The sequence below is a fragment of the Molothrus aeneus genome, chromosome 1, assembly GCF_037042795.1.
Source record: "Molothrus aeneus isolate 106 chromosome 1, BPBGC_Maene_1.0, whole genome shotgun sequence".
Taxonomy (NCBI): domain Eukaryota; kingdom Metazoa; phylum Chordata; class Aves; order Passeriformes; family Icteridae; genus Molothrus; species Molothrus aeneus.
The window spans coordinates 58,790,654-58,812,187 of record NC_089646.1 but is presented as its reverse complement, the minus strand read 5'-3'; the positions used below and the strand labels follow the sequence as shown (position 1 = coordinate 58,812,187).

General features: G+C 39.5%; 1 protein-coding gene across 1 annotated transcript in view; it reads right to left on the bottom strand.

The window, feature by feature from the left end:
* COL15A1 (collagen type XV alpha 1 chain) overlaps positions 1–21,534 on the bottom strand; it is a 116,733-nt gene that overhangs the window by 21,086 nt on the left and 74,113 nt on the right. Inside the window, exons 18-28 of the mRNA XM_066571677.1 lie at positions 20,271–20,306; positions 17,639–17,701; positions 16,697–16,732; positions 16,520–16,603; positions 11,430–11,495; positions 9,587–9,622; positions 7,011–7,073; positions 4,954–5,031; positions 4,796–4,831; positions 777–830; positions 608–667 (exon numbers count right to left, since the gene is read on the bottom strand). Of these exons, the coding sequence (XP_066427774.1) occupies positions 608–667; positions 777–830; positions 4,796–4,831; positions 4,954–5,031; positions 7,011–7,073; positions 9,587–9,622; positions 11,430–11,495; positions 16,520–16,603; positions 16,697–16,732; positions 17,639–17,701; positions 20,271–20,306 (612 nt within the window). The remainder of the gene's footprint in view (positions 1–607; positions 668–776; positions 831–4,795; positions 4,832–4,953; positions 5,032–7,010; positions 7,074–9,586; positions 9,623–11,429; positions 11,496–16,519; positions 16,604–16,696; positions 16,733–17,638; positions 17,702–20,270; positions 20,307–21,534) is intronic.

Below are 21,534 nucleotides of genomic sequence, written 5' to 3'. Positions count from 1 at the left end.
GAGAACAGACTTGCAGCAACAGGAGCTTGCTTCATCACTTGTCACTCCACAATTACAGGCTGTAGGTGAGCATGAATATGCTGCCACCTGTGCAGAGGTCATTGTTTCGGACACTTGCACATGGCAACCATAGCAGGTAGCAGGTATTAGTGAGTGTCTCCTTGTTAGTAAGGTAGATACCACTTCCCTGTGATATGCTCAAGTGCTATTTGTATCTGGGCTAGAAAGGTCAGAGCCTGTGGGAGTATCTTCACATCATGTGAGGTCACACTGGTGGCCTGGATCAGGAACTTCTTGATACATATTAAAAAGTCTGGAATTCCAAATCTTTTGCTATTTGAAGGTGCAATTGTAGCAGTGAGTGTGACACATAACTGTTACACCTGGGAGCTGACACAACTATGTGTATCTGCAAGCACTGCCCAGACAGAGCCAGAAGCTGACTTTTCAATGACTGCTGCTAGAGAGGAAAAGTAGCAGAAACACAATTATTTCTAGAACATTTCAGGTTTTTAGTCCCATCATCATTTGAAAGGGATCAGTATAAATCAGACTTCAGATTTTAACAGATTTTATTTTGTAACTAATTGAAATACAAAAAACTTACATTAAATGCTTCACCTTGATCACCTTTCACACCTCTCAGTCCATTCAGTCCTGGACGGCCCTGAAATAAGTAGAAATAATTTATTACTATAAATAATAATGATAAATGTCATATATCTTGTCAGAAGCAAGATTTCCCACTTCATCCCACTTGAGAGCATCATACATACTGGGCGTCCTGGGAAGCCAAGTTCTCCTTTGGGTCCAGTAGGTCCTATTGGTCCCTGAACAAAAAAAAAAAAGTAATTGTGGCCCATTTTGTTGACCTATATTTGATTATTAAGTATAAGAAACATAATTTTATATCTACATTAAAAATCAGCCTGCGATTGCCTGTGATTGCACAGAACATCCTCTCTGCTTGCTCTACTGAGTGATCTCAGAAGCTGAGGACTGCATGTAACAGCTCTGGTTTGGAAAAGACCACCTATCTGCAATGAAGTCTGAATTCCCAGACTCTTGTAGGGCATGCAATTCAAAACTGACTCACCATCTATTGAAGAAAAATTAAATGCATCAGTCAGGAAAAGAAAAGAAAGTTAGAGATATACACTTTGTTCATCTTCTTCCCCCCCCCCCCCCCCCCGCTTTTTCTTATTTCTAATTATTTTTTAATCAGGCTCTGTGAGGAAATATCTGTGGATTGGCCTAAGAATTCATGCAGTGCCAGGCCTCTACTTGCCTCTCACCAGCATGGGTTCGTGGATTCATGGGGCAGATAGTTGGAACAGAATTGTTCCTTCTTTATACAGGTTTGACTGACTCACCAGGCTCCACAAAGTAATACAAGCAACTGCAAAAAGAGGGGACAAGCAGGCTGCCTGGGAAAGGTGGTCCAGGACTATGGATGGCCTATGATGGGGCATTTGTAAGCATGCAGCTTCTAGGCAGCCTGCAAGTGATCAACAAAAAGCAGCAAATCTGAGGATCTTCAAACTTTCAACTGATGTCAGCTTCCTGAAACTCACCAAAACCACAAGGGTCTAGACAAACTCTTTACATTTGTGTCAGCCTTTCTGGTTTCATTTCCTTTTTTTAGTTCACTGAAATGCTGAGATACTCCTTCTTGCATTACTTGTTAATCTGTCTGTAGATCTCACACAGATACCACTTACATCTGACAGTGGGTGTGTTTAACCCTTCACATCATATCTTTTCAGTGAAAAGTGATATGTACATTAATGAAAAATTTATCTGATGAAGAAGATAATTTCTCTTATCATCTAGCTGAAATTCATGGATTAACTGTTGTAATTTTGCTCCTGCTGAAACTGAAAACTGGATTAGACCTGAAATTCATACTCAGTTAGCATATGAACATATTAATTTATAATATCACCATTGTAATCAGAATTTAAAGCTCACTAATGTTAGCTGAAACTACTTGCAGCTGGTAAGACTTTTATTAATCTTCTATTTTATTTCCTGTTTGAAGGTAATTTCTACCCGTGTGAACAAAGTTAATGCCTGTGTCTCAATCAGACAAGAGATTGCTGGTGAATTTCAATATTGTCCCCCAAAATTTCAAAATTCACCTTTCCATGATACCACATCCAGTAATGAGGTTTGGGACAAAAGAAAAAAGCAATCAAAAATGTAAAAATGTTTAAAAAAAACAATCCAAAAGCATTTTCCTATTTCACTCTCTGGTACCTGAGCCTTTAAAGATTATGTAAATCCGAACTTTAATCAGCAGTGAGAACAACTAGAAACAGACCTTTTCAGTTTAAATAGCGAGCAGTGTCTGATCCCATGGTTCAGCTGGGATTTCAAACATTAACAATGCGAGAGTTGACTCAGCTGGGGCCACCTTTATTATTTTCTTTAAGTGCCAGCCCAGTCTGTCAGGTGTTAGCAACTCCCTGAGAGAAGCCAGCAGTCACAGCTAGAAGTGAAAGAAGGAAGCTTGGAAGCCACAGGAGTTTTGCTTACCACATAAGTTTCTTTTACACCAGCATAATAGATCGGGACACTGAGGTTCTCACTAAGTGCTCTCCTTCAGTGATATGCAGCCATTTCCTTCACCCACAGGGAACAGCATAATCCAGCATGTACAAGATCCTCATTCCTCTGGTGGCAGGAGCTTGGATTCAGTCTGTTACTTCTGCTTTTGCTAACAATTGTACTGACCTCCTGACTATCCCTAGTTCTCATCTGCAGCTCCTTGTGCTCCAAGCTCCTGTGATCCTACCTTCTGTCCACCTGAAATCTCAAAGAGGAGCAGAGCAATGACTAGGGATTTGATTTTAAATTCTGGAAATCTGCATATGGGTCTAAAAGCAGAGAGGAACAATCAGAGTCCCCACTGCCTCAAAGTTGTTCCTGGGTCAGAGACTCCCTTGGAGCAAAGTGGAACAGGACCATTGCACTAAAACCTTGAATAAGTTATCTGCCAGGGTCTCTGACACAGCACTTGAAGTCTGTATACTTTTGCTGCACAGGCCTCACACTAACTACAGATGGATCTTTTTCTATGGGACAACACCAAATTGTACCACCCCATTAGCAGTGATGATCAAACCTGAGTTCTGTGCTCAGAAGAGAACTGGCTGAGCAAAGCTTTGAGACAGGCTCCCTGTGCCAAACTTTCCTGAATGGTAACCATTCCTACCAGTGCTGGCCAGAACTTCCTTGTCTGCTTGCTGAACTGTATGAAGGCAGTATAAAAGGAGATGTAAACCACAAAGTTTGGGGCTGAGAGGAAAAGGACCTGTCTGCTGGATGCAGGATGCACAGCAAGTAGCAGTGAACACAAGCCAGAACATGAGGAATTCTAAATAAATATAAGGACAAATGTTTTAATTCAGAGTTTGTCAAATGTTTGGAATGTGCTGCCCAGAAAGGTTGTGGAATTTCTATCCTAAGAGTTATTGAAAACTTCACTTGACAAGTTTCTGATTTAAAGAGACCTGCTCCAGGCAGTGATGTGCACAAGATCATCTCTGAAGTCCACTTTCATTCAAAGTTATTCTGTGTCAAGTCAAAAGGGTAGATCATCTTGCAGTCATACAAAGAGAAGGAAAGGAACATCCTTTCTGGTAAGTTAGCATAGCCTCCTCAGGGTATTCTGATACACAGTAATTTAAAAAGCAGCTACTCAGCATACTCAGTCATCCCCTTTGGAAGGCTACAGAAACTGATGTAAAAATCTCCTATGAGCGTCAGTGTGCAGAAATGTCAACACTAACATTCACTAAGACACAACAGTGACCAGGCTACATCAAAAGCAGAAGCAAAGAAACATCCTCGACATCCTTGATTTTTGGAATACTAGACTAGAAGAAATTGGCACCCTAACACTGCTGAGTCTGGGCAACTGTTCTTATTTTATAACTAATTCTTTGTGCTTTCTTATGACCTTCCATGTCCAGTCAAAAGTATCATACCAAATACCTGAAAGAAGACCTCTAAATCCTGATGTTGGTACCTGGTCCTACTCTGCTGCCCGGTGTACAGCTTTCTCAGAATCCAACACAGTCGCAATTTATTGGCATTGACAGAAATTGAGCCAATACAATTAGTTGTTTTAATGTAAATCATATAAACAGAGAATAATTTAGGTGGAAAGAGAGGGATCCTCTTGCACAACCCCTTGCTTATAAGACAAACTTGTATGTTAGGCTTGTAGGTTAGGTCATGCCACTCAACACCTTGTTCCAGAATCCATCATCTCTCTGGGCACCTATTTCTGTGTTTAATCACTTTTAACATGAATTTTTGCCTTTATATCTATATATGTCACAATGTCTTTGTTACTTGTCATTTTCCTGTGCACCTCTGAGAAGGACCTGATTTTTTTTTTTATGATTCCCTTTCAGGCCGCAGCAGGGAGCAATTAGAGCTCCTCTTAATCTTTTATCTTCAGAGCTAAACAAACCCAGTTCACTCAGAGTCAAAAATCATCCAAGTTTCTAGCTCTGATGATATTTCATGGTCAGCTTAGACAGTGACAGATACATTTGTTCTACCAGAATTTAAGCTCTGCATAAGTCAGTAGTTACAGCACCACATATGTAACAAGCACATTCTTTTCTAAAGGAGACTGATGGCCCTGAAGCACAAATACTCCTTATCATCCCTACTCAGAAGGAAAGAAAAGCTAACCATGCTACCTTTACATTTACTAATATTTGTGAGGCCAAAGCAAAATTAAAAAATAAAAAACCATTCATCTTTGGAATCATCTTACCATTGGTCCCACTGGTCCCATCACTCCAGCTTCGCCCTGTTGAGGACCAACACAGATAGAGAACAATGACAAGGAGAATTCCTGCAAAGTCTAGCAGAGGTGGCTGGTAACATGGCCACCAAATAATTCTGAAAGAAACCAGCACAGTATTAGCTCACCTTCTCCCCTTTTCTTCCTAATAATTCAGTTAAAGATCCATCAGCAGAAATGATAGCTCCTGGTTCTCCCTTTTCACCCTGCAATTATCAGAGTAATTACTGTTTACAAAGCAGTTCCCAGTGAATCAGAAGTCAAGGCAGCATTACTTTTGTTTGAGGCATGACAGATTAGTCATGCTGTGATATCAAACATAAAGTGATATCAGTGTGAGTAGGGTGAATCTTAATTCCGGGGAAGAAAAGAGATAATATTTCTAAAAACATAATAAAGTACACTAAAAATATCTCCCTGAGAAGAATAAGTTCTTATTTTTCTAAAAAGACTTCATTTGCTCTCCATAGAGTAAGTATGTGAAACATACTGTGTTCACAAAAGGTCTCTGCCAAAGGCAGACAGGTTATTGTCTTCTTGTGTACCATCAGCTTAATGGTCAGTAAACCCTGCTGGAAATGTCCCATCTTGATAGACCAGTAAATGTTCAGATTTCACTATCAGGAAAGCATGAATCATTCTCTCTATGTGCCTTGCATGATGGAACCTCATTAACTTTAGTGAAGGTCAAGTCCCAGCACTCAAACTGTGACCCTCTGAAGTCCTGTTCCACCACCACAAATTATCACTTAGTGCTAAGCTCATCGTTCCCAGGCTGGGTCATTCAGCTGTAACTTTCCACTTCCTACCTCAGGCAGCTTGCTACAACATCTTTCCCAGGATGTCATGGAAGAAATCTAGCTTGAAGCTAGCAATTGCATTGCTGATTAAAATGCCAGTCCAGGTTACAGATCTTTCATTGAACTCTAGGTGCTATAACTCAGTTCTTCTCACAGGTTCTTAAACTGTTGTGAGTCTTTGAAGTCTCCCTGAAGATACTTTGGATACTTTGGAATCTCCCTAAGACTTGGTTGGCTTCACTGACTTTAACTTCTATGAGAATGTATGGACCTGAGGCTGAATTTCATGATCCTTTAAGTAAAGGTGTCTGTACACCTTCACTGGGGTTCCCAAACTTCTTCACTCTTGAGCATAGCCTGGTGTTCACAGCTCAGAAACACCATCAGAGACATCACTATGTTTTTGGTGCATCCAAAATTAAATGCTTTCAAAGTTTTGAGTTCTTGCCAGTGCAGACACCAGAAGCAAAAAAAGAGCACTAACCAAAAAAACAAAAGTAAAAACCTCCACAACCTAAACCAAAAATCACCCAACTAGTTTTAAGGTTGAGCTTGATCATTTAATACATTTTGTATAAGAACAGAAAACCTTATGATAAGCAGGGACTGGTAAACATGGCCTGAAAGCTTTCCTTCTGAGCAATGACAGTGCTATTCATCTGCTACCCCATTTAAACCATAATTAACCATTTCCAAGTCTTCCTATTACTTGTGAGAAAGTGAGCTCAGCTAAGCAGAAAGTGGTTTTGTTTTTCTTTCTTGGTATCCCCAATATATTAGATGTTCCTCTCCCCTGCTTCCTGAAGGTTGATAAGAAGGGGAAAAAACTGAACAGCTGCAGTATTTACAGAAGAACAGAGTCAGTCTTTAGTACCCTCTCAGTAGAGCTATAAAATACACACTTTTTCTGAAGAAACAGGAGAAAGAATCCTAAGAAGAGAGTGCCTCAAGTCTTAAAGTCTTAAACTTTGGGAATTGAAAATTGCAGTCTTCATTCTGTAGGCAAAGCCCTCTCTGGCATAGGAGGAGGAAAAAATCGATCTTTTTTTTTAATTTGGGCTTTTGGATAGGATCCCAGGGTGTCAGCACAACAATCAGCTGGCAAGAAGAGGTCACTTCATGTTTAATGTTTAAAGAGACTTAACCTGATAAGTGCATACTGCATGATGAATTTCAACACTGGCGCAGGAAGATTAGCTCTTGGTAAGATTGTATCAGGGGAGGTCATTTAGCATTTTCCCATTCCCCCTAGTACATTTTTCACATGAGCTAATTAAAATCCCAATTCCTACAAAAATTAGAATCATTAAACTTCTAATGTCACTAAGTACTTGTCATCTAACACATTTCTCAGTCTATACTTTCTCTTATGCATTTTTTCATACCTGTTGTCCTTTAGGTCCTTGTGATCCAGGCAAACCAGTATCACCCTTTGGACCCCGAGGGCCCTAGGCAAAAACAAGTACATAAATCCATAGTGATATTTATGAACAATATGGAACTAGGCTACTTTACTAAATGTAATTTTAAATTACTGGCAAACTTGAACTTAAATCACTCTGATTGCAATCTAAGAATTCTTACAAGACAAAATTGCTCTCTGAATAAAGTTATTCCCTAAACCAGATATCACATAAGGAGTCTTTAGAAAGACCAAAATGAAAAATACCTGATGCTTATCACAGTGTAGATGATACACACAAAGGGAAATATGCAAACATTAATAAGAGTGGAAATTCAACCTAAAATTCTCTATTTCTTCTGTACTCAATCCTCTCTCTTTCCATGATCATTCAGCCAGACTGATTTTCAACAGACTTTCTGAAGGTGTATTTTTAACAGTATGTTAAAAAAAAAAAAAGGAAAAAAAGAAAAAAAAAGGGTATATGAAATAGAGTTTATCTATTTGAAAACAAGATTATTTCTTTATCTGCTTTGTGGGGAAAGCATTCCTATCAGATCAAATTGTACTTTACAATCTTCCAAGAGCATTCAGAAGCATTCTTTTTGCTCACTAGGATCTAAACTCAAGTCTACATAATTTCTGCATCTGTCAAGAGATAAATTAAAGACATGAGGTGAGATCAAGAATGGTATTTTCATGTCTGTAGAAGTTCTATAAGGGACAGAGACCAAGAATTCACTATATCATTTTCTAAATGTTATCAGTCCTTTTTCAAATGAAATGTATGTCTGAGGAGTTTTTTCCCCCTTTCTTTGCAGTCCATGATATTCAGGACTCACCAAACAACCTTCTGTGGAATTTTGGGCATTTTGCCGGCATTTTGTTAACATCTTTTGTCAGCTTTCCCAGTTTTCTGCTTAATTGTTCTCAGGCAATAGACAAAGGATCCTGAGACCATATGCATGCTCTGAACTGTCAAACAATCATAACAAGGGAAAGTAATTCTATCCCATCACACAGAATATGAACACAATAATTAGAACAATACTTTCTGAAGTCATAAGCTAAATAATCACAGAATCACAGAGTATTTTGGGTTGGAAAAGACCTACAAGGATCATCAAAGTCCAGCTCTCGGCTCTGCCCAGGATACCCCAAGAGTCACTCCATGTGCCTGAGAGCATTGTCTAAACCCTCATTTAATTCTGTCAGGCTTGGTGCTGTGACCATTTCCCTGTGGAGCCTGTTCCAGTGCCCAACAAATCTGTGGTGAGGAACCTTTTCCTAATATCTAACCTAAGCATACACAACTTCAGGCCATTCCCTCAGGTCCTGTCACTGGTCACCACAGAGAAAGGAACAGTGTCTGCCTCTCCTCTTCCTCTCACAAGGAAGTTGTTGGCTGCAATGAGGTCTCCCTCCATCTCCTCTTCTCCAGGCTGAACAGACCAAATGACCTCAGTTGCTTCTCACACAGCATCCCTTCAAGGCCCTTCCCCATCTTCACAGGCCTCCTTTGGACACTCTCTAACAGTTTAATGTCTTTCTTATATTGTGGCACTCAAAACTGTCCCCAGGAGTTGAGGTGAGGTAGCCCAAATGCAGAGCAGGGCAGGACAATCTCCTCCCTTGCCACGCTGGCCATGCTGCGCCTGATGCCCCCCAGGACATGGCTGGCCCTCCTGGTTGCCAGGGCCCTGCTGACTTAGATTCACCTTGAGGCTGACCAGGACCTCCAGGTCTTTTTCCCTGGCATTGCTCTCCAGCATCTCATTCCCTGGCCTACATGCACAATCAGGGTGACCATCCCAGGTGCAGAATCTGCCCCTTTCCCTTGTTAAACATCATACAGCTGGTGATCCTTCAGCCCTCTGATTTATGTAGGTATCTCTGCAGGCTCTTTCTGCCTTGGAGGGAGTTAACAGCACCCCCCAATTTTGTATTGTCTGCAAAGTTGGTATCCTTCCAAGTCCCATGTCTAAGTCATCGATGAAGATGCTTATACATGTTTGCATGGCAGCCTGAGCGCAATAGATAAATAGCACAGCAAAAGGCACCTTTTGATACTATGGTTGTGAAATGCTTATATGATAGCCCTGGTATGTTATGAAAAATCATAAGTATTTCCTAAAGGATAAAATAAAAAGGAAACATCTTATAGGGCTTTCCTGTATTCTGTAGTGGTGACAAAAAAGCCTGAGGAATAACACAGTTACATCCATATACATGCAGATAACATTTAGAATTCCATTTGTTCCATTTGTTTCTCCTATACAGCATAGGCCTTTCCTTAGGTAGTAATTTTCCATTAATTACACCCAGATTTAAACTACAGAACTGACACTGAGATGAGCCTAGCAGAATATACTTCATTTCCGACAGAATAAATTTCTAGCTCAGCTGGTAACTTCCTAAGACCTGCAGCATCCTCTATGAAAATTTATTAGACTTCATGCAAATTGTGTACAAGATACATTTTAAAAATTATTAAACTGTATTGAAAAATACTTTAAAATCCTAGGAAATATGTTTAAATCCTAGGCAATTAATACTTACAGGAAATCCTGGTAGACCTGGCTTGCCATCTGACCCCTGCAAAATTAAAAAACTCACACCCTTACAAACACATATTACAGGCTTGTAAAACAGAATATGCATTTTTCATGTATTGTGTGATTTGTGAATATCAACTCATCTGCTACTGAATTAAGAACTTCATTCAGTTGACAGTAAAGATGTGAACCTCCACAACACCCTATGCTTCTAATTTAGCATTTACTCTCAAAAACTGGTGAGGCAGAGATCCAGAAAAGACTGAAAAAGGATGACATTTTCTACATATGAAAGGCATGCAACCATTATTCAGCCTCCTCTGAATCTTTTCCAGATGCCAGCACAGAGACCACAGCAGCCACTCACCTTTCCCATTTTGGTCCTGGAGGTTTTGGATAGAAAACAGAGTGTGTAATAGGCTGAGAATAGAATCATCACAGATTGGGATTTGTTTTGGGCACATTTAAAATTGCCCTGCTCTGGTAACTGCAGAGAGACACTTAAATTCTGGTTCAGATCAGCAGAATGTTTATTTCCCCATCCACTATGAGACTGCACCTGGCAAGGGTAGGAGCTTTGAGACTGAGGTTCAAAGCTTTCTCACTGCAACTGCTCTTCAACCTACAGAACCTGCTTCTTTTTTTGTGGGAATGTGATTCTAACATCTATCACAAAACAAAGGTTTGAATTACCTGCGGCAAGTACTGTGGCAGAGCTCACACAAGGGGACCCATACTGTCCTGGCATCCTATTATGTCCAGGGATTAGGAGAACCAGGTCTTTGGGAAATACATGAAAATACCCTTCCATGAAAACTGTTTTACTTATAAGTATGGCTGGATGCAGCCACAATAACATGGAGTTGTCCTATGGTTTAACAAGTGGTAAAGAGCCATGCTAGGCTAGCAGAAAAAGGTTACAAGCTGCTGCTGGAGCTAATGTCCTTCTTCCCAGTTCAATGACACATTCAGTAAATATTTGTTTTGAGGCAGCTGTAATAATAAGATACAAAGTTTTTGCAAACTTTGTGTAGAATGAAATTCTGCCATTGGCTATGAACATTCTGACTTTCTTTGTTTCATCAGGGATTTAATGTGGAGAAGATCACTGTGCTCACCAACAAGAAAACAGACAAAATTAAATACACAAACTAGAATTCCCAAATTAAACTAGCTGTAAAGTAAGGTGATTAATTTGTGGTGATTAACTTTTTGCAAATTGCAACATGTTGTACAGTTTTGGGAAAGTTTGAATAGACTCCATGACCAGAAAAGGTAGATTTCTCTTTGGATCCAGTCCTAGGAACTTCAAATCATTACCAAGAAGCATTCAGCATTTCAAATATTTGACTGGACTATTTTGCAGCTAGAAGAGAACCTCAATTTCACATCTTTTGTTGTCTTATGAAATACCTAGTTTTTCATTCACAGTTATAACTTGTGTGCGACTAAACTCATAGACAGGAGCCTAGCATTTCTAGTTGAAGTCTCAAGCAGAACTGAGCAAAATACTTTTTATCCCAATACTTTGAAACTTGAAATCATGAAGAAAAAAAAATGGAAGAAATGTACATCTTGGACTCTATTTTTGCAACAGTTCTACATTTCTATAATTCTGAGCATATAGTTCAGAATCAGATATAAGCCAATTTATTTCATATAAATGTGTAAAAGCAGTTTGTTCACACAGAACTGAGTTCTGCCTGAAAGTACTTCCACAGAGTTTGGTGCTGAAGTTAGCAGAAACACAATCCTAAAGTATAGGAAACTCATCTCAAGTTGATACTCAAAAGAAGATATTGAAGATAGAGCAAATCTGAAGATTTAATAAAGCAGCATATACTCACTGGAGGCCCAAGCAGTCCTTTAATTTCAGTAAAATTAGAAATTCCATCTGTCTCATTGAGAAGTAACTGAAAAAGGAGTTAAGAAACAGGTTACTTCAAATGGTTTATCTAAGGCTCACACACATTTTTAGGAAGGTAAATTATTTCTTTATAACTATCAAAAACCTCCAAAAATAAATAAGGTGACAGAAAAGGCTCTCTACTTCTAATTTTCTTTATACATCTGGAATAAAAAACCCTATAATTTCTTTTACATTTATTTTGTTAGGATCTCAGAATGCTTTTAGAAATTTAATTAATTGTGTCTCCTTTTTAATTTGAAAGCTATGACACCAAATTTTGCAGCCTGAAGCCATTTCTCCTCAGTAAGATAAAGATAAAATAGAGGTTTTATGCTCCAGTGTGTCATTGGCATTCTAAGATGGTGAATTAGTCTAAGCACACTTATCCTCTGCTGCAGAGTTGAAGTTTTAATTGTATTCTGGACATGTCTGCATCTAACCATGCAGCACTATGCTGTGATTCCTAAGTCAGCACTGTTCACACTGCTGTGTCTGAAACTAGCCTGGAACCCCAAACTGTGATGGGGAGCAGCTCCTGCACCACTCAGCATCAAGTCTCAGGATGCCTGAACAGCACAGTGTAATTGCACTGCTTCGTATCCTGGAATTGGTGAGCTCCCCACTAGCCCAGGCATTCCTGCATAATTCAATTACAGAATCCTGATAATGAAGGTGGACAAGGACTTTGGAGCTGTGGTCCAGGACTCTTCAATGCCAGGACAGGGCATGCCTTCAGGTGGCAGGGATTTACTTAGCCCATGAATATACACATTGTCACTGAGGTTTTGTGAGATTTGAATGCCTCTTACTGCCTGCAACCATGTGTAGATCAACATGACCAGACCACAATATTTTCCAACATTTATTATGAATACATTATCCAGGAATTGAGTTTGAAACTCCATTGCTTTGAATAGGAGGTTTGACCATATGCCCTCCAGAGATCACTTCCAATACTCTTATGAATCTCTGAATACTATTTGTCGAATCCAGATCACACATCCTATCCTATCCTATCCTATCCTATCCTATCCTATCCTATCCTATCCTATCCTATCCTATCCTATCCTATCCTATCCTATCCTATCCATTGTCATCTGAGCATGGCAGTGTATGGATAGCTTTCTGTACTTTGAGGTCATGTTGAATAATTCATACAGCTAAAGCTTGCTGCTTCTACTGGGTGCTTCTTTCTACTCCCTGTCCTCATGTTCTACAAAAACCGCCGGAGAAATTCTCAAGTAAAAATAGAGTTTAGATTCTACAGGCAGCACTCCATCTCCCAGACTGCATGAACTCTGCTGCACTCTTCAGGAATAGTATGATGCCCTTGGTCCCACTCTATTTCCAGTTTTACATGGCCCAGAAAAGGAACAGGACATGGGCTGCTACTTTAATGACAGTAATAAAAGAGTCCTGCTGCTGCGATTGTTTTGCTTTATCTGGAGGAAGAAATCCAGGAGCCTTGGGTTTACATGGTCTTTTCATTGTGGAATCGCTCATTATTCATTGTTTTTGGACTCAATCCAAACTATATTGAAGTCAGTGAAAAGAATCCCAAAGGCTTTGCTGAGTTTGGGATTGGGCACATTGTATATTTTACACATACAGTTGATCTGCAAATGGAAATTGTGATTGGAAGTCAGAAAACTGTACATAATGCTGAAGAACATTTGAAAACAAAAGGTAGAAGAGTGATGATTAGAGGAAAAGATTGCACTCTTCACAACCTCCTCCAGGTATATAATTATTCAGCTTTGAGTTTGGATGTGCAAACAGCTTTAATAACAACAATGTAGCAATATAACTCATTGAATTCGTTCAGAAAGTGCTAACTACAATAGTAAGGACAACATTGTTTTCCATATTTTCTTCACTGTTATATTTTAGGATGATTGTCTGGGTTCATTTCTAAGTAAACCTTCAGCTTTGCATCCAAAAGGCCTCGTCAGGATTATAGAAATTCTATAATATAGAAATTCCTTGTCATAATTATAGAAATTCTGGCCTTATCAGAATTATATAAAGAACTGGCTGAACAAAATTTTTGACATCTGCTTTACACCCTCAGCATTAACCTTTCTTTGTGACTTTTGTTTCTTGTAGCTAAACTATGCGTAAATAGTGCCAGCCAAAAATAAAGGTTTAAAAGTTTGAAATTTAAATCCAATAATATTTCTCTATTCAAAATTACTTCTGTACTATACCAAACTACATTTGTGTGATAAAATAATAGCAACAAATATTATGGTTTTCTGGTTATCACGATTCCACTCATGAAAATGCACTGAGTATCAGCAACTATGCTCTGAAAGAGTGAAATAGCCAATATAGGATGAGAAATATTGATTTTAGTGTTTTGGAATATCAAGCAGCAGCAAACAGAGGAATACTTTTTTTTTAAAACATGATGAGTCAGAGCAGACTTCCTGATCAGTCACAGGAGGCAACAGAGGAGGCAGCAAGGACAGGAAGCCTCTGAGACCCACATTGCTGGTGGGAACTGCAGAAGCCTGGAAACTGAGAGGTTCCACTGCAGACCTCAGTTTTCCCCTAACACTTATGTTCATGGTATGAGAAGTGGTTCTTGAAGGAACCAAATCCCCTCCATTCACATAGGGGCCAGGTGAAATGAGAAGGAAACCAAGGTCCACTTTTCAGTGCAGCTCAATCAATGTGCTATCAGCCAGATGCTTACTGGTGAGACCTGGCCCTGAGCCACAGCTGTCCATGTCAGCTCTAAATATTTCAACAGTGCTGAACTGAACTAACTCTTTATTTGCTTATTTTTTTGTCAAGCAACATAAGTAGCCACACAGCCCTTCTTTAGAAAACTTCCTTCCAACTCTGATGGATAAGTCCATTGGACTTCTGTAGCACAAGAAGTATTGTTCTTGGCTACACAATGGTTAAATGAATGACCCTGACCTAGAGAGTAATCTCTCTAAGTGCCCTGTGGTTCACTCAGATCACTGATCTCTGCTGTTCTATCCACATCAAGCCAATATCCATATTACAACAGCTGGCAGTGTTATTTATTTTAGTTCTGCAATTCCAACTGCAATTGATAGGTCTGCTTGCAATAGTTCTTTTTCATATTTGAAGCTTACTATGAAAGATGAGAGACTGAGTCAACAAAACACACTTGGATAATTTAATGTCTATCTCAGCAAACTTACTGCAAACAAATGTCCTGTTCTTACACAAACATTTGTGAGATAGGAAGAATTCAATGTCATACATAGTGACGTATACTTCCCCACACATTTCATTAACTGTATCAAAATCCAGTACACCAAGTTCTCAGAGAAATCTTCTGATTAACAATACAGAGCATTTGACAGCTCTTGATGTACCTCCCCAGAACACCTATATTACAAATGTATATAAAGCCATAAATGCTCTCAATTTTTTAAAAGAGCTTACTTCTAGAACACAAAGGTACTTAAGGAAATGAGATTCTGTATGGACTTGTAATACACCTAATGCAATACAGATTCTACCAGGCTCTATACATTTCTGTAATACATGGTAAAAGTAGTTCATACAGGAGATCAGGAGGACACAGAGGATGCACTTTAGGTTTCTTCAGACATAGCTACATATTTGACAGGTGTGTGGACTGTGACTAGAGCACATAGGGAGCCATGCAGACTCCAGCAAGCGTCATTAGTTTATGTCAGGTTCAATAATCTTTTTATGTTCTTTATATGTACTGTTCCCCCTCTGAGGCTGTCATAGTGTTTTTTTTCAAGTATTAATGAGCTGTGGAGCAACACATTGAGGTTCATTTTTTCTGCAAACAGAGCTGTTTAGTCACTGATAAGAATTAAGGTCCCGCAGTGGCACCGTGGCAGGGCTGGGAAAAAGAACATGAATTTTACAACAGCATTTCTATCACAGCTATTGAGCAGTTCCCCAGGAACTCCAACAGAATTGAGATAAAGTGTAGAGCTGCTGACAGTCCCACTATGAGCAGGACTTCGACCACAACCAACATTTCTATCATTCTAAGTCTATAATTCAGCTCATCCAAGATTCAGGATCCAAGATCCTGGTATTCTGCATGGATTCACAGTAAAGTCAGTAAAGGAAAAACACTTCAGGTAGGACAGGTGAGACCGGTGACCTGTTCAAGCCTATGGGATGAAAATTAATGTTATATTTGCTATTGGTAGCAGAAGCCTAAGTGAAAGCCCAGTTGTTTCAGTCAAAAAAGGTTATGTGTAGTTCAGCTTTATGATAATGATGGCACCAAGCTCTCCTTAACACAGATTTCCCAGCTGGGCATTTTCTCTTGCAGTTACAAAACACTTCTTACTGCCCTTATATGTATTCCTGTGGGTATGTCTGGCTGTTTTAGGCACCTCCACCTCTCAGAGGTGGTTTCCTGCAGTCACTCACAGTTCCTCCAGATCTTAATGTTACATCAGGCCAACTACTAAGATTTTTGTTGTCAGGTCCAAGTGGGATTCATCCTAATCTCCAGCCTTCATTACTGCATATAGTACTGTTTTTGCAAAGGCTGATGTACACACAGCAAAACTAACTGAAAATATACCTGCATCTAAAGCATAGTGGAGACTTTTTATGGGCTTCTACTATTTTACCCTTTGTTTCTTCCAGAGTCAGTGCTCTGGTTTGTATAGTGGACAACTATCAGGAAATTACCCTCCCCCACTTACTGCTGTGTCTCAGGTGCTATGCTGTGTTAAATATTCCCAGTTTTGTATTTCTCTGTTGGTTTCTATTTCATGTTCACAACTTCTACAGAATCACCTAAAGAGTTTGTGCGAGATGCACAATATGATCTCACAACTCTTGTAGTTAAGCTCTTTACCCACTTTCTTCCAATCTAACATTTTCAAAACTAAATAATTTCATGCAGAGACATATTGAGATTCTTTTGTTTTGAGGAATAGACTTATGACCTGAATGTGAGCAGCAGAATTGCCAGTGTGTTAACCACTTGTGCCCTCTTCTCTGTAAGGGGAGTTAGAGACCTCAATGCTCGACATGCACACTTACCTCAGGTATTGCTATGACTGGTCCCGGTGGTCCTGGTGGTCCAGGCGGTCCCACAATACTGTTCCCATCCTGTCCTGGTTCACCCTATTTCAAAAGCATTACATGTGCAAAACCCATAAACTAAGCGCTACAGTTCACATAGGTTTCTTGAAAAGAGTGAAATCCACACAATCTCACCCGAGGTCCTGGATCACCCTTCTCTCCTTTTGGACCCTTCAGATGATAAAAAAAAAAGAAAAAAAGAGCATAAGTGATTTAAAAGGGGAAATTATGAAATGTGTTCTCTCTTGCTTCACAAAAAGCACAGCAGTGAATTTCATGTACAGAATGATAATTCCCAGCTCTCTCAAAACAAACATGGGGCCAACTAGTTTCAACTCAGATCTTCTGAAGGTTTGATGGTTAAAAGTATTTCCTAGAACTTTTACAGAGTTCACAGATGACTAGAAGCACAATGGGCACAAAACATTTCATTAGCTAGGAATTAATCCAGTGAACATTTCTTTCACTGCACTGAAATCAGCCATCTCTGGCTGAGTTGTCCTTTTCTAGCATCAACCACATCAGCTGTGCCCAGGATTTCCCAGGAGACCAGATAGGAGAAGACAGGGAAGCTAAACTGTCATCTTTCAGGCAGCTTATTTCTAAGCTTGATCAGCCTGTCTGTAGGACTCCCTGTGCTGGAAATGCAGACACTTCTCTGGCACAAGTGAGAGGAAGGTGCCAGGGGATGAGCCGTGGGACTTCCCAAGCAAAGCACGCTGTAATTCTCGAGGGTCTTAAGCATGAGAAATAGATTGAAATCACCTATGAGCCTGCTGGCTTTCCTCTAATTAAAGGCAGAGCTGAATTCTGAATAATTAAAAGCAGAAGGAGCATTGAGAAATCAGAACTAGCCTCTGGAGATGCCTGTATCTCTTCTGACTGATGAGGGAGGCATGGGCAAGGTACAGTCTGCTTCTGTGTTTTTGTCTGAGGTAACTGCTCCAGGTTAAGCAGGACAAACACAGCCCCAGCTCTTCATACTCTGCTAGCAAGCGCTGATCCTGCTGACCTGTAAGAGGTAGGTTTGGGAGCCAGTGTGTGTCAGTGATCAGAGAGGATGATAACCCTACTTACCACTTCTCCGGGATGCCCAGCAATGCCAGGAAAGCCTGGTTTTCCATCTGTGCCCGGCATCCCCTGCCACAAAGAACGTACAGTTATTCTCTCTAAACTGCATTCAGTTTCACACAAGCAGGAGGCTGCCACTGGGGAGGGTCACGATATGGCTCTGAACGGGCTGGTGGGCAGGTTTGGGGAAGACTCATTATCTCATTAGATCATGCTCTCTCCACTCCTCCTGCTCTTTCCCCCTCTCCAGAGTAGGCTTATGGCTTTTTTTCCCCTCCAGCTTCAATAGTTTTTCACTGCTTCCACCCCTGTTAGCAAAAGGATGAATTTCATTCCTTTCCCTCAAAATACATTTGATGAGTTATTTCCACCCTTCAGTTAAGTGACTCTCAAGCTGGAGGAAGAGAAGGGATGTAGACATTGGCATTGGATGTAGACAGGAGCCAGTATGTGGGGCAAAACCACCCTCTGCTGTGTTTTGATAGAGGCCTGTGTATGACTACTGGAGTCTGACAGCTACTCTGCTCTATGGGAAAAACAGATGCACTAAGGATAGTGCAGTTTGCCCTGAGAAAAATGGATAAAAGAAGGTTCTAAATTCTTAAAGGACCAGATAAACAGTGAGCTACACTTTTTGCATCTGTTTTTCTCTGCATCATATGAAAGAGCAAAGGAAATGACACAGAGCAGCCTAATGATTTATCCAAAGGAACAATTACTCTTGTTATCTTGTTTTTTTGGTGGGGTTTTTTGGGTGTTTGTTTTGTATGTCATTTTGAGGGGGTTTTTGGTTTTTTTTTTGGCTTTGAGGGTTTTTTTTAATATGCTGGGGATTTTTTTCTTTCATTTTGGTTTTTGGAAAATACTGTTTTGTTTCCAACTTTTTGCTCTGTTTGAAGAAAATTTTTGTGGGTTTTAACAGCAGATAGTACCACCATAAGAGATTTAATGTGCCTGCTTCATTAAGAAAGGATATTGTCACTGCTATTTCTGCTTTTGTCAGTGATCAGTGAAGCGTGTGGGTCAGGAATAAAGTATGATTTCTGAAGTACTCTGTTCTTCATTTTATAAACAATTTTATAGACAGGATAAAGGGTGTCTGACTGCTAATGGAATTTAGGCATCAAAGCAGCTACTGGGATTTTGGTATCTGCATGAGCAGTAACAATGGTTCTTGGGACATAAATTTTTCAAGTGCTTATGGAAAATTATAAGTATCTATCTGCAGCAAACGTAAATCATCAGAGGAAATAACATTGGAACAACAGCTATTCTGCAACAGAATGTTGTAATTTCAGGCATGTTGATACTTGCAGGATAGCTTCCTACCATTACAAATGCTGAATAATTTCTCCCATTCATTTTCCTAATGAAATTTAAATGGGAAGAAAAGATTCAGGATAGGTAAGATGTTTTAATGCAACTGATGTATCCAGAGACATCCTTATTTCTAATTCCCATCATATTTTAAGAATGTAGCTTATTGCTCAGGTACAAGAGAACAAATATCTTTTTTAGTTTGAGGGTTAAAGGGATAAATTGCTTATTTTTAAAATAATCCTGTAGTCACTCCACTTAAAATACACACATATTTCAAATGCACTCTCACATAAAACAATAACAATTAGTAGAAAAAGGATCTCAGAAGAAAGGACATGTAGGAATAATAAAGAATATTCTATAGTCTCAGACTGGTTAAGAAGAGTTAAACTACTGTCCTGTGTGTCAATGCATCAGCTTTAATTATCATGCTGACAAATATCTATGTGAAATGACAACACTCATAATATGCACAGCAGATGGAATTTATGGCAAGAAGAGTCCTGATACATTGTTGGTATTTTTAAAAAATAAACAAGCAGATGCTGCTAGAAGACTGTGATAATACTCTTGTAAATACTTATCAAGCATAACTGCATTTATCTTGTTTCCTATAGTAAATTTTGATTTCAGGGCCGTCCCAAATGCAGAAGAAGGCTATTTCGTTTCAAGATTTTATTTTATTTTATTTTATTTTATTTTATTTTATTTTATTTTATTTTATTTTATTTTATTTTATTTTAAATTTTTAAAAATTTTCTGAGTCACATCAGCGCTCTCTGCTGGCTTGTGGCTGCAAAAGACACTCAGGTCAGACAGGGACCAGCAAGGAGCAGCACAGTCCCAAACAGGAGTTTTGGGGAGGGCTCCAAGAGGAGTTCAAAGCAGAACAGGCAGGGATTAAGACAGACATGAGCCTCCGACTGTAGCACAGACCTGTGGGGTGCTCTGCTGTGGGGTGAGAGCTACACACCACCATATGAAGGAACAGAGGCACGTGGAAGTTAGTTTTCTGTCTAAGCTTTGCTGATTTTTAATCTTCCTTCTGGTGAAAATGTGCAGGGCTTCACAAGATTCCTTTGAAGACAAGCACCTTTTAGATGCAATTTTTAGACACAATTTTAACCACATTTTAGGCAGAAGTCGTAAGCACCAGGTTATACTGGCTCCTGATACTCACAATTCACCAGAGAAAGGGGTTTGTGCTGATGGAGCAAGAAATGTTCATTAAGTGCATTCACTAAGTGCATGAAGAGATGAAAAGAAACAGAGGAAAGAAACAACTGAGGTTTTAGATCAGGCTAAATAAACTTCCCACCTTTGAACCTGGGAGACCTATGTTGCCTCTTTCTCCCTGAAACAGAGACACAGGAGGGTTCAAGTATTAAAGTGAGCAGTAATTGCAAGGATTTTAAACATGTATGCTACTTTTCTTAAAAACAAAGGAACCCATTGGAGTAAAACAATCAGTAAAAATATGGCATATTTTTGGTAAAGTGATGCTTGGCATACATTTGTGATTTGGTTCTGAGATTTTAATCACCCAGTTGCTACCACATCTGAAGAGTTTGTGGTCATGACTCATTATTTTTGCTGAGCATTGACCAAGACATGTTCCTGAAGCCTCCTTTTGACATCTGAAATCAGCTCATGGTAACATTCCCCAGTTCTACCACTGCAGCCATGACCTTGTGCCTCCACAAAGGACTAACCATCTGTCTCCAAACCAGCTAACACAGTCTCCTCACACTGCTGCTCTCTCCACCTCCCCAGGCACTGTGTCAAGCCACGAGTGAAATAATGAACATTGCACTGTTCCACCTTTGGGACTGATTCTTCAGGATTTTAGCCCTAAGTAGACACAGTTCTTCAATTTTTTAACAGACAGAGAACATCCAATTTAGTTTATTTCTTTGGAGATACTGAATATAAACTGGGATAATCAGCCATTGCCTCAAATGTTATGTTTATGCTTACTGCTTTTTGGGAGTTCATATATTCAAGAGTGTATGAAGACTATAGACTGTTTTTTAACAAAAACCGCTTTTCATAATAATAAAAGTGAAAGCAGAATTTGGATCGATCCATACTTACTTGCTAGGAAAGAGAAAAAATTTGATCATAGCTAGTCTTCTCTGACAGCTGTACTTGTCTGGGGTGTTTGAAGGATGAAAGATGCATGAACAGAACTATACCTTCAATTCCTCGTGATGCATTAGCTCTTGGTTTTGGGAAGTGGGTGGTTGTTGTATTTTGCGACTGTTGCCTAGTGAAGTCATTTATAATCATGAAAAGTGGGTGTAAAATTCATCCCCATGAGAATGATAGTGTATTATAACCACTTTATATTAATTTTGCCATAGTATACCTGGTTTTGTAAGATGTCAGGCATGTTCCTTTCTGTTTCTCCTGTATCTTGGGGAAGAATGACTCATGATTAAACCAAGGTGATGGTGAGGTCTCTTGGCCAAGGTTTATGACTATCTCTACCACTCCAGCCCATTTCCTAAATCCTAGGAATCTTGCTACCTCAATTTCTGAAATCTTTGTGAAGCAGAATTTCTTAGATACAAAATTTCTAG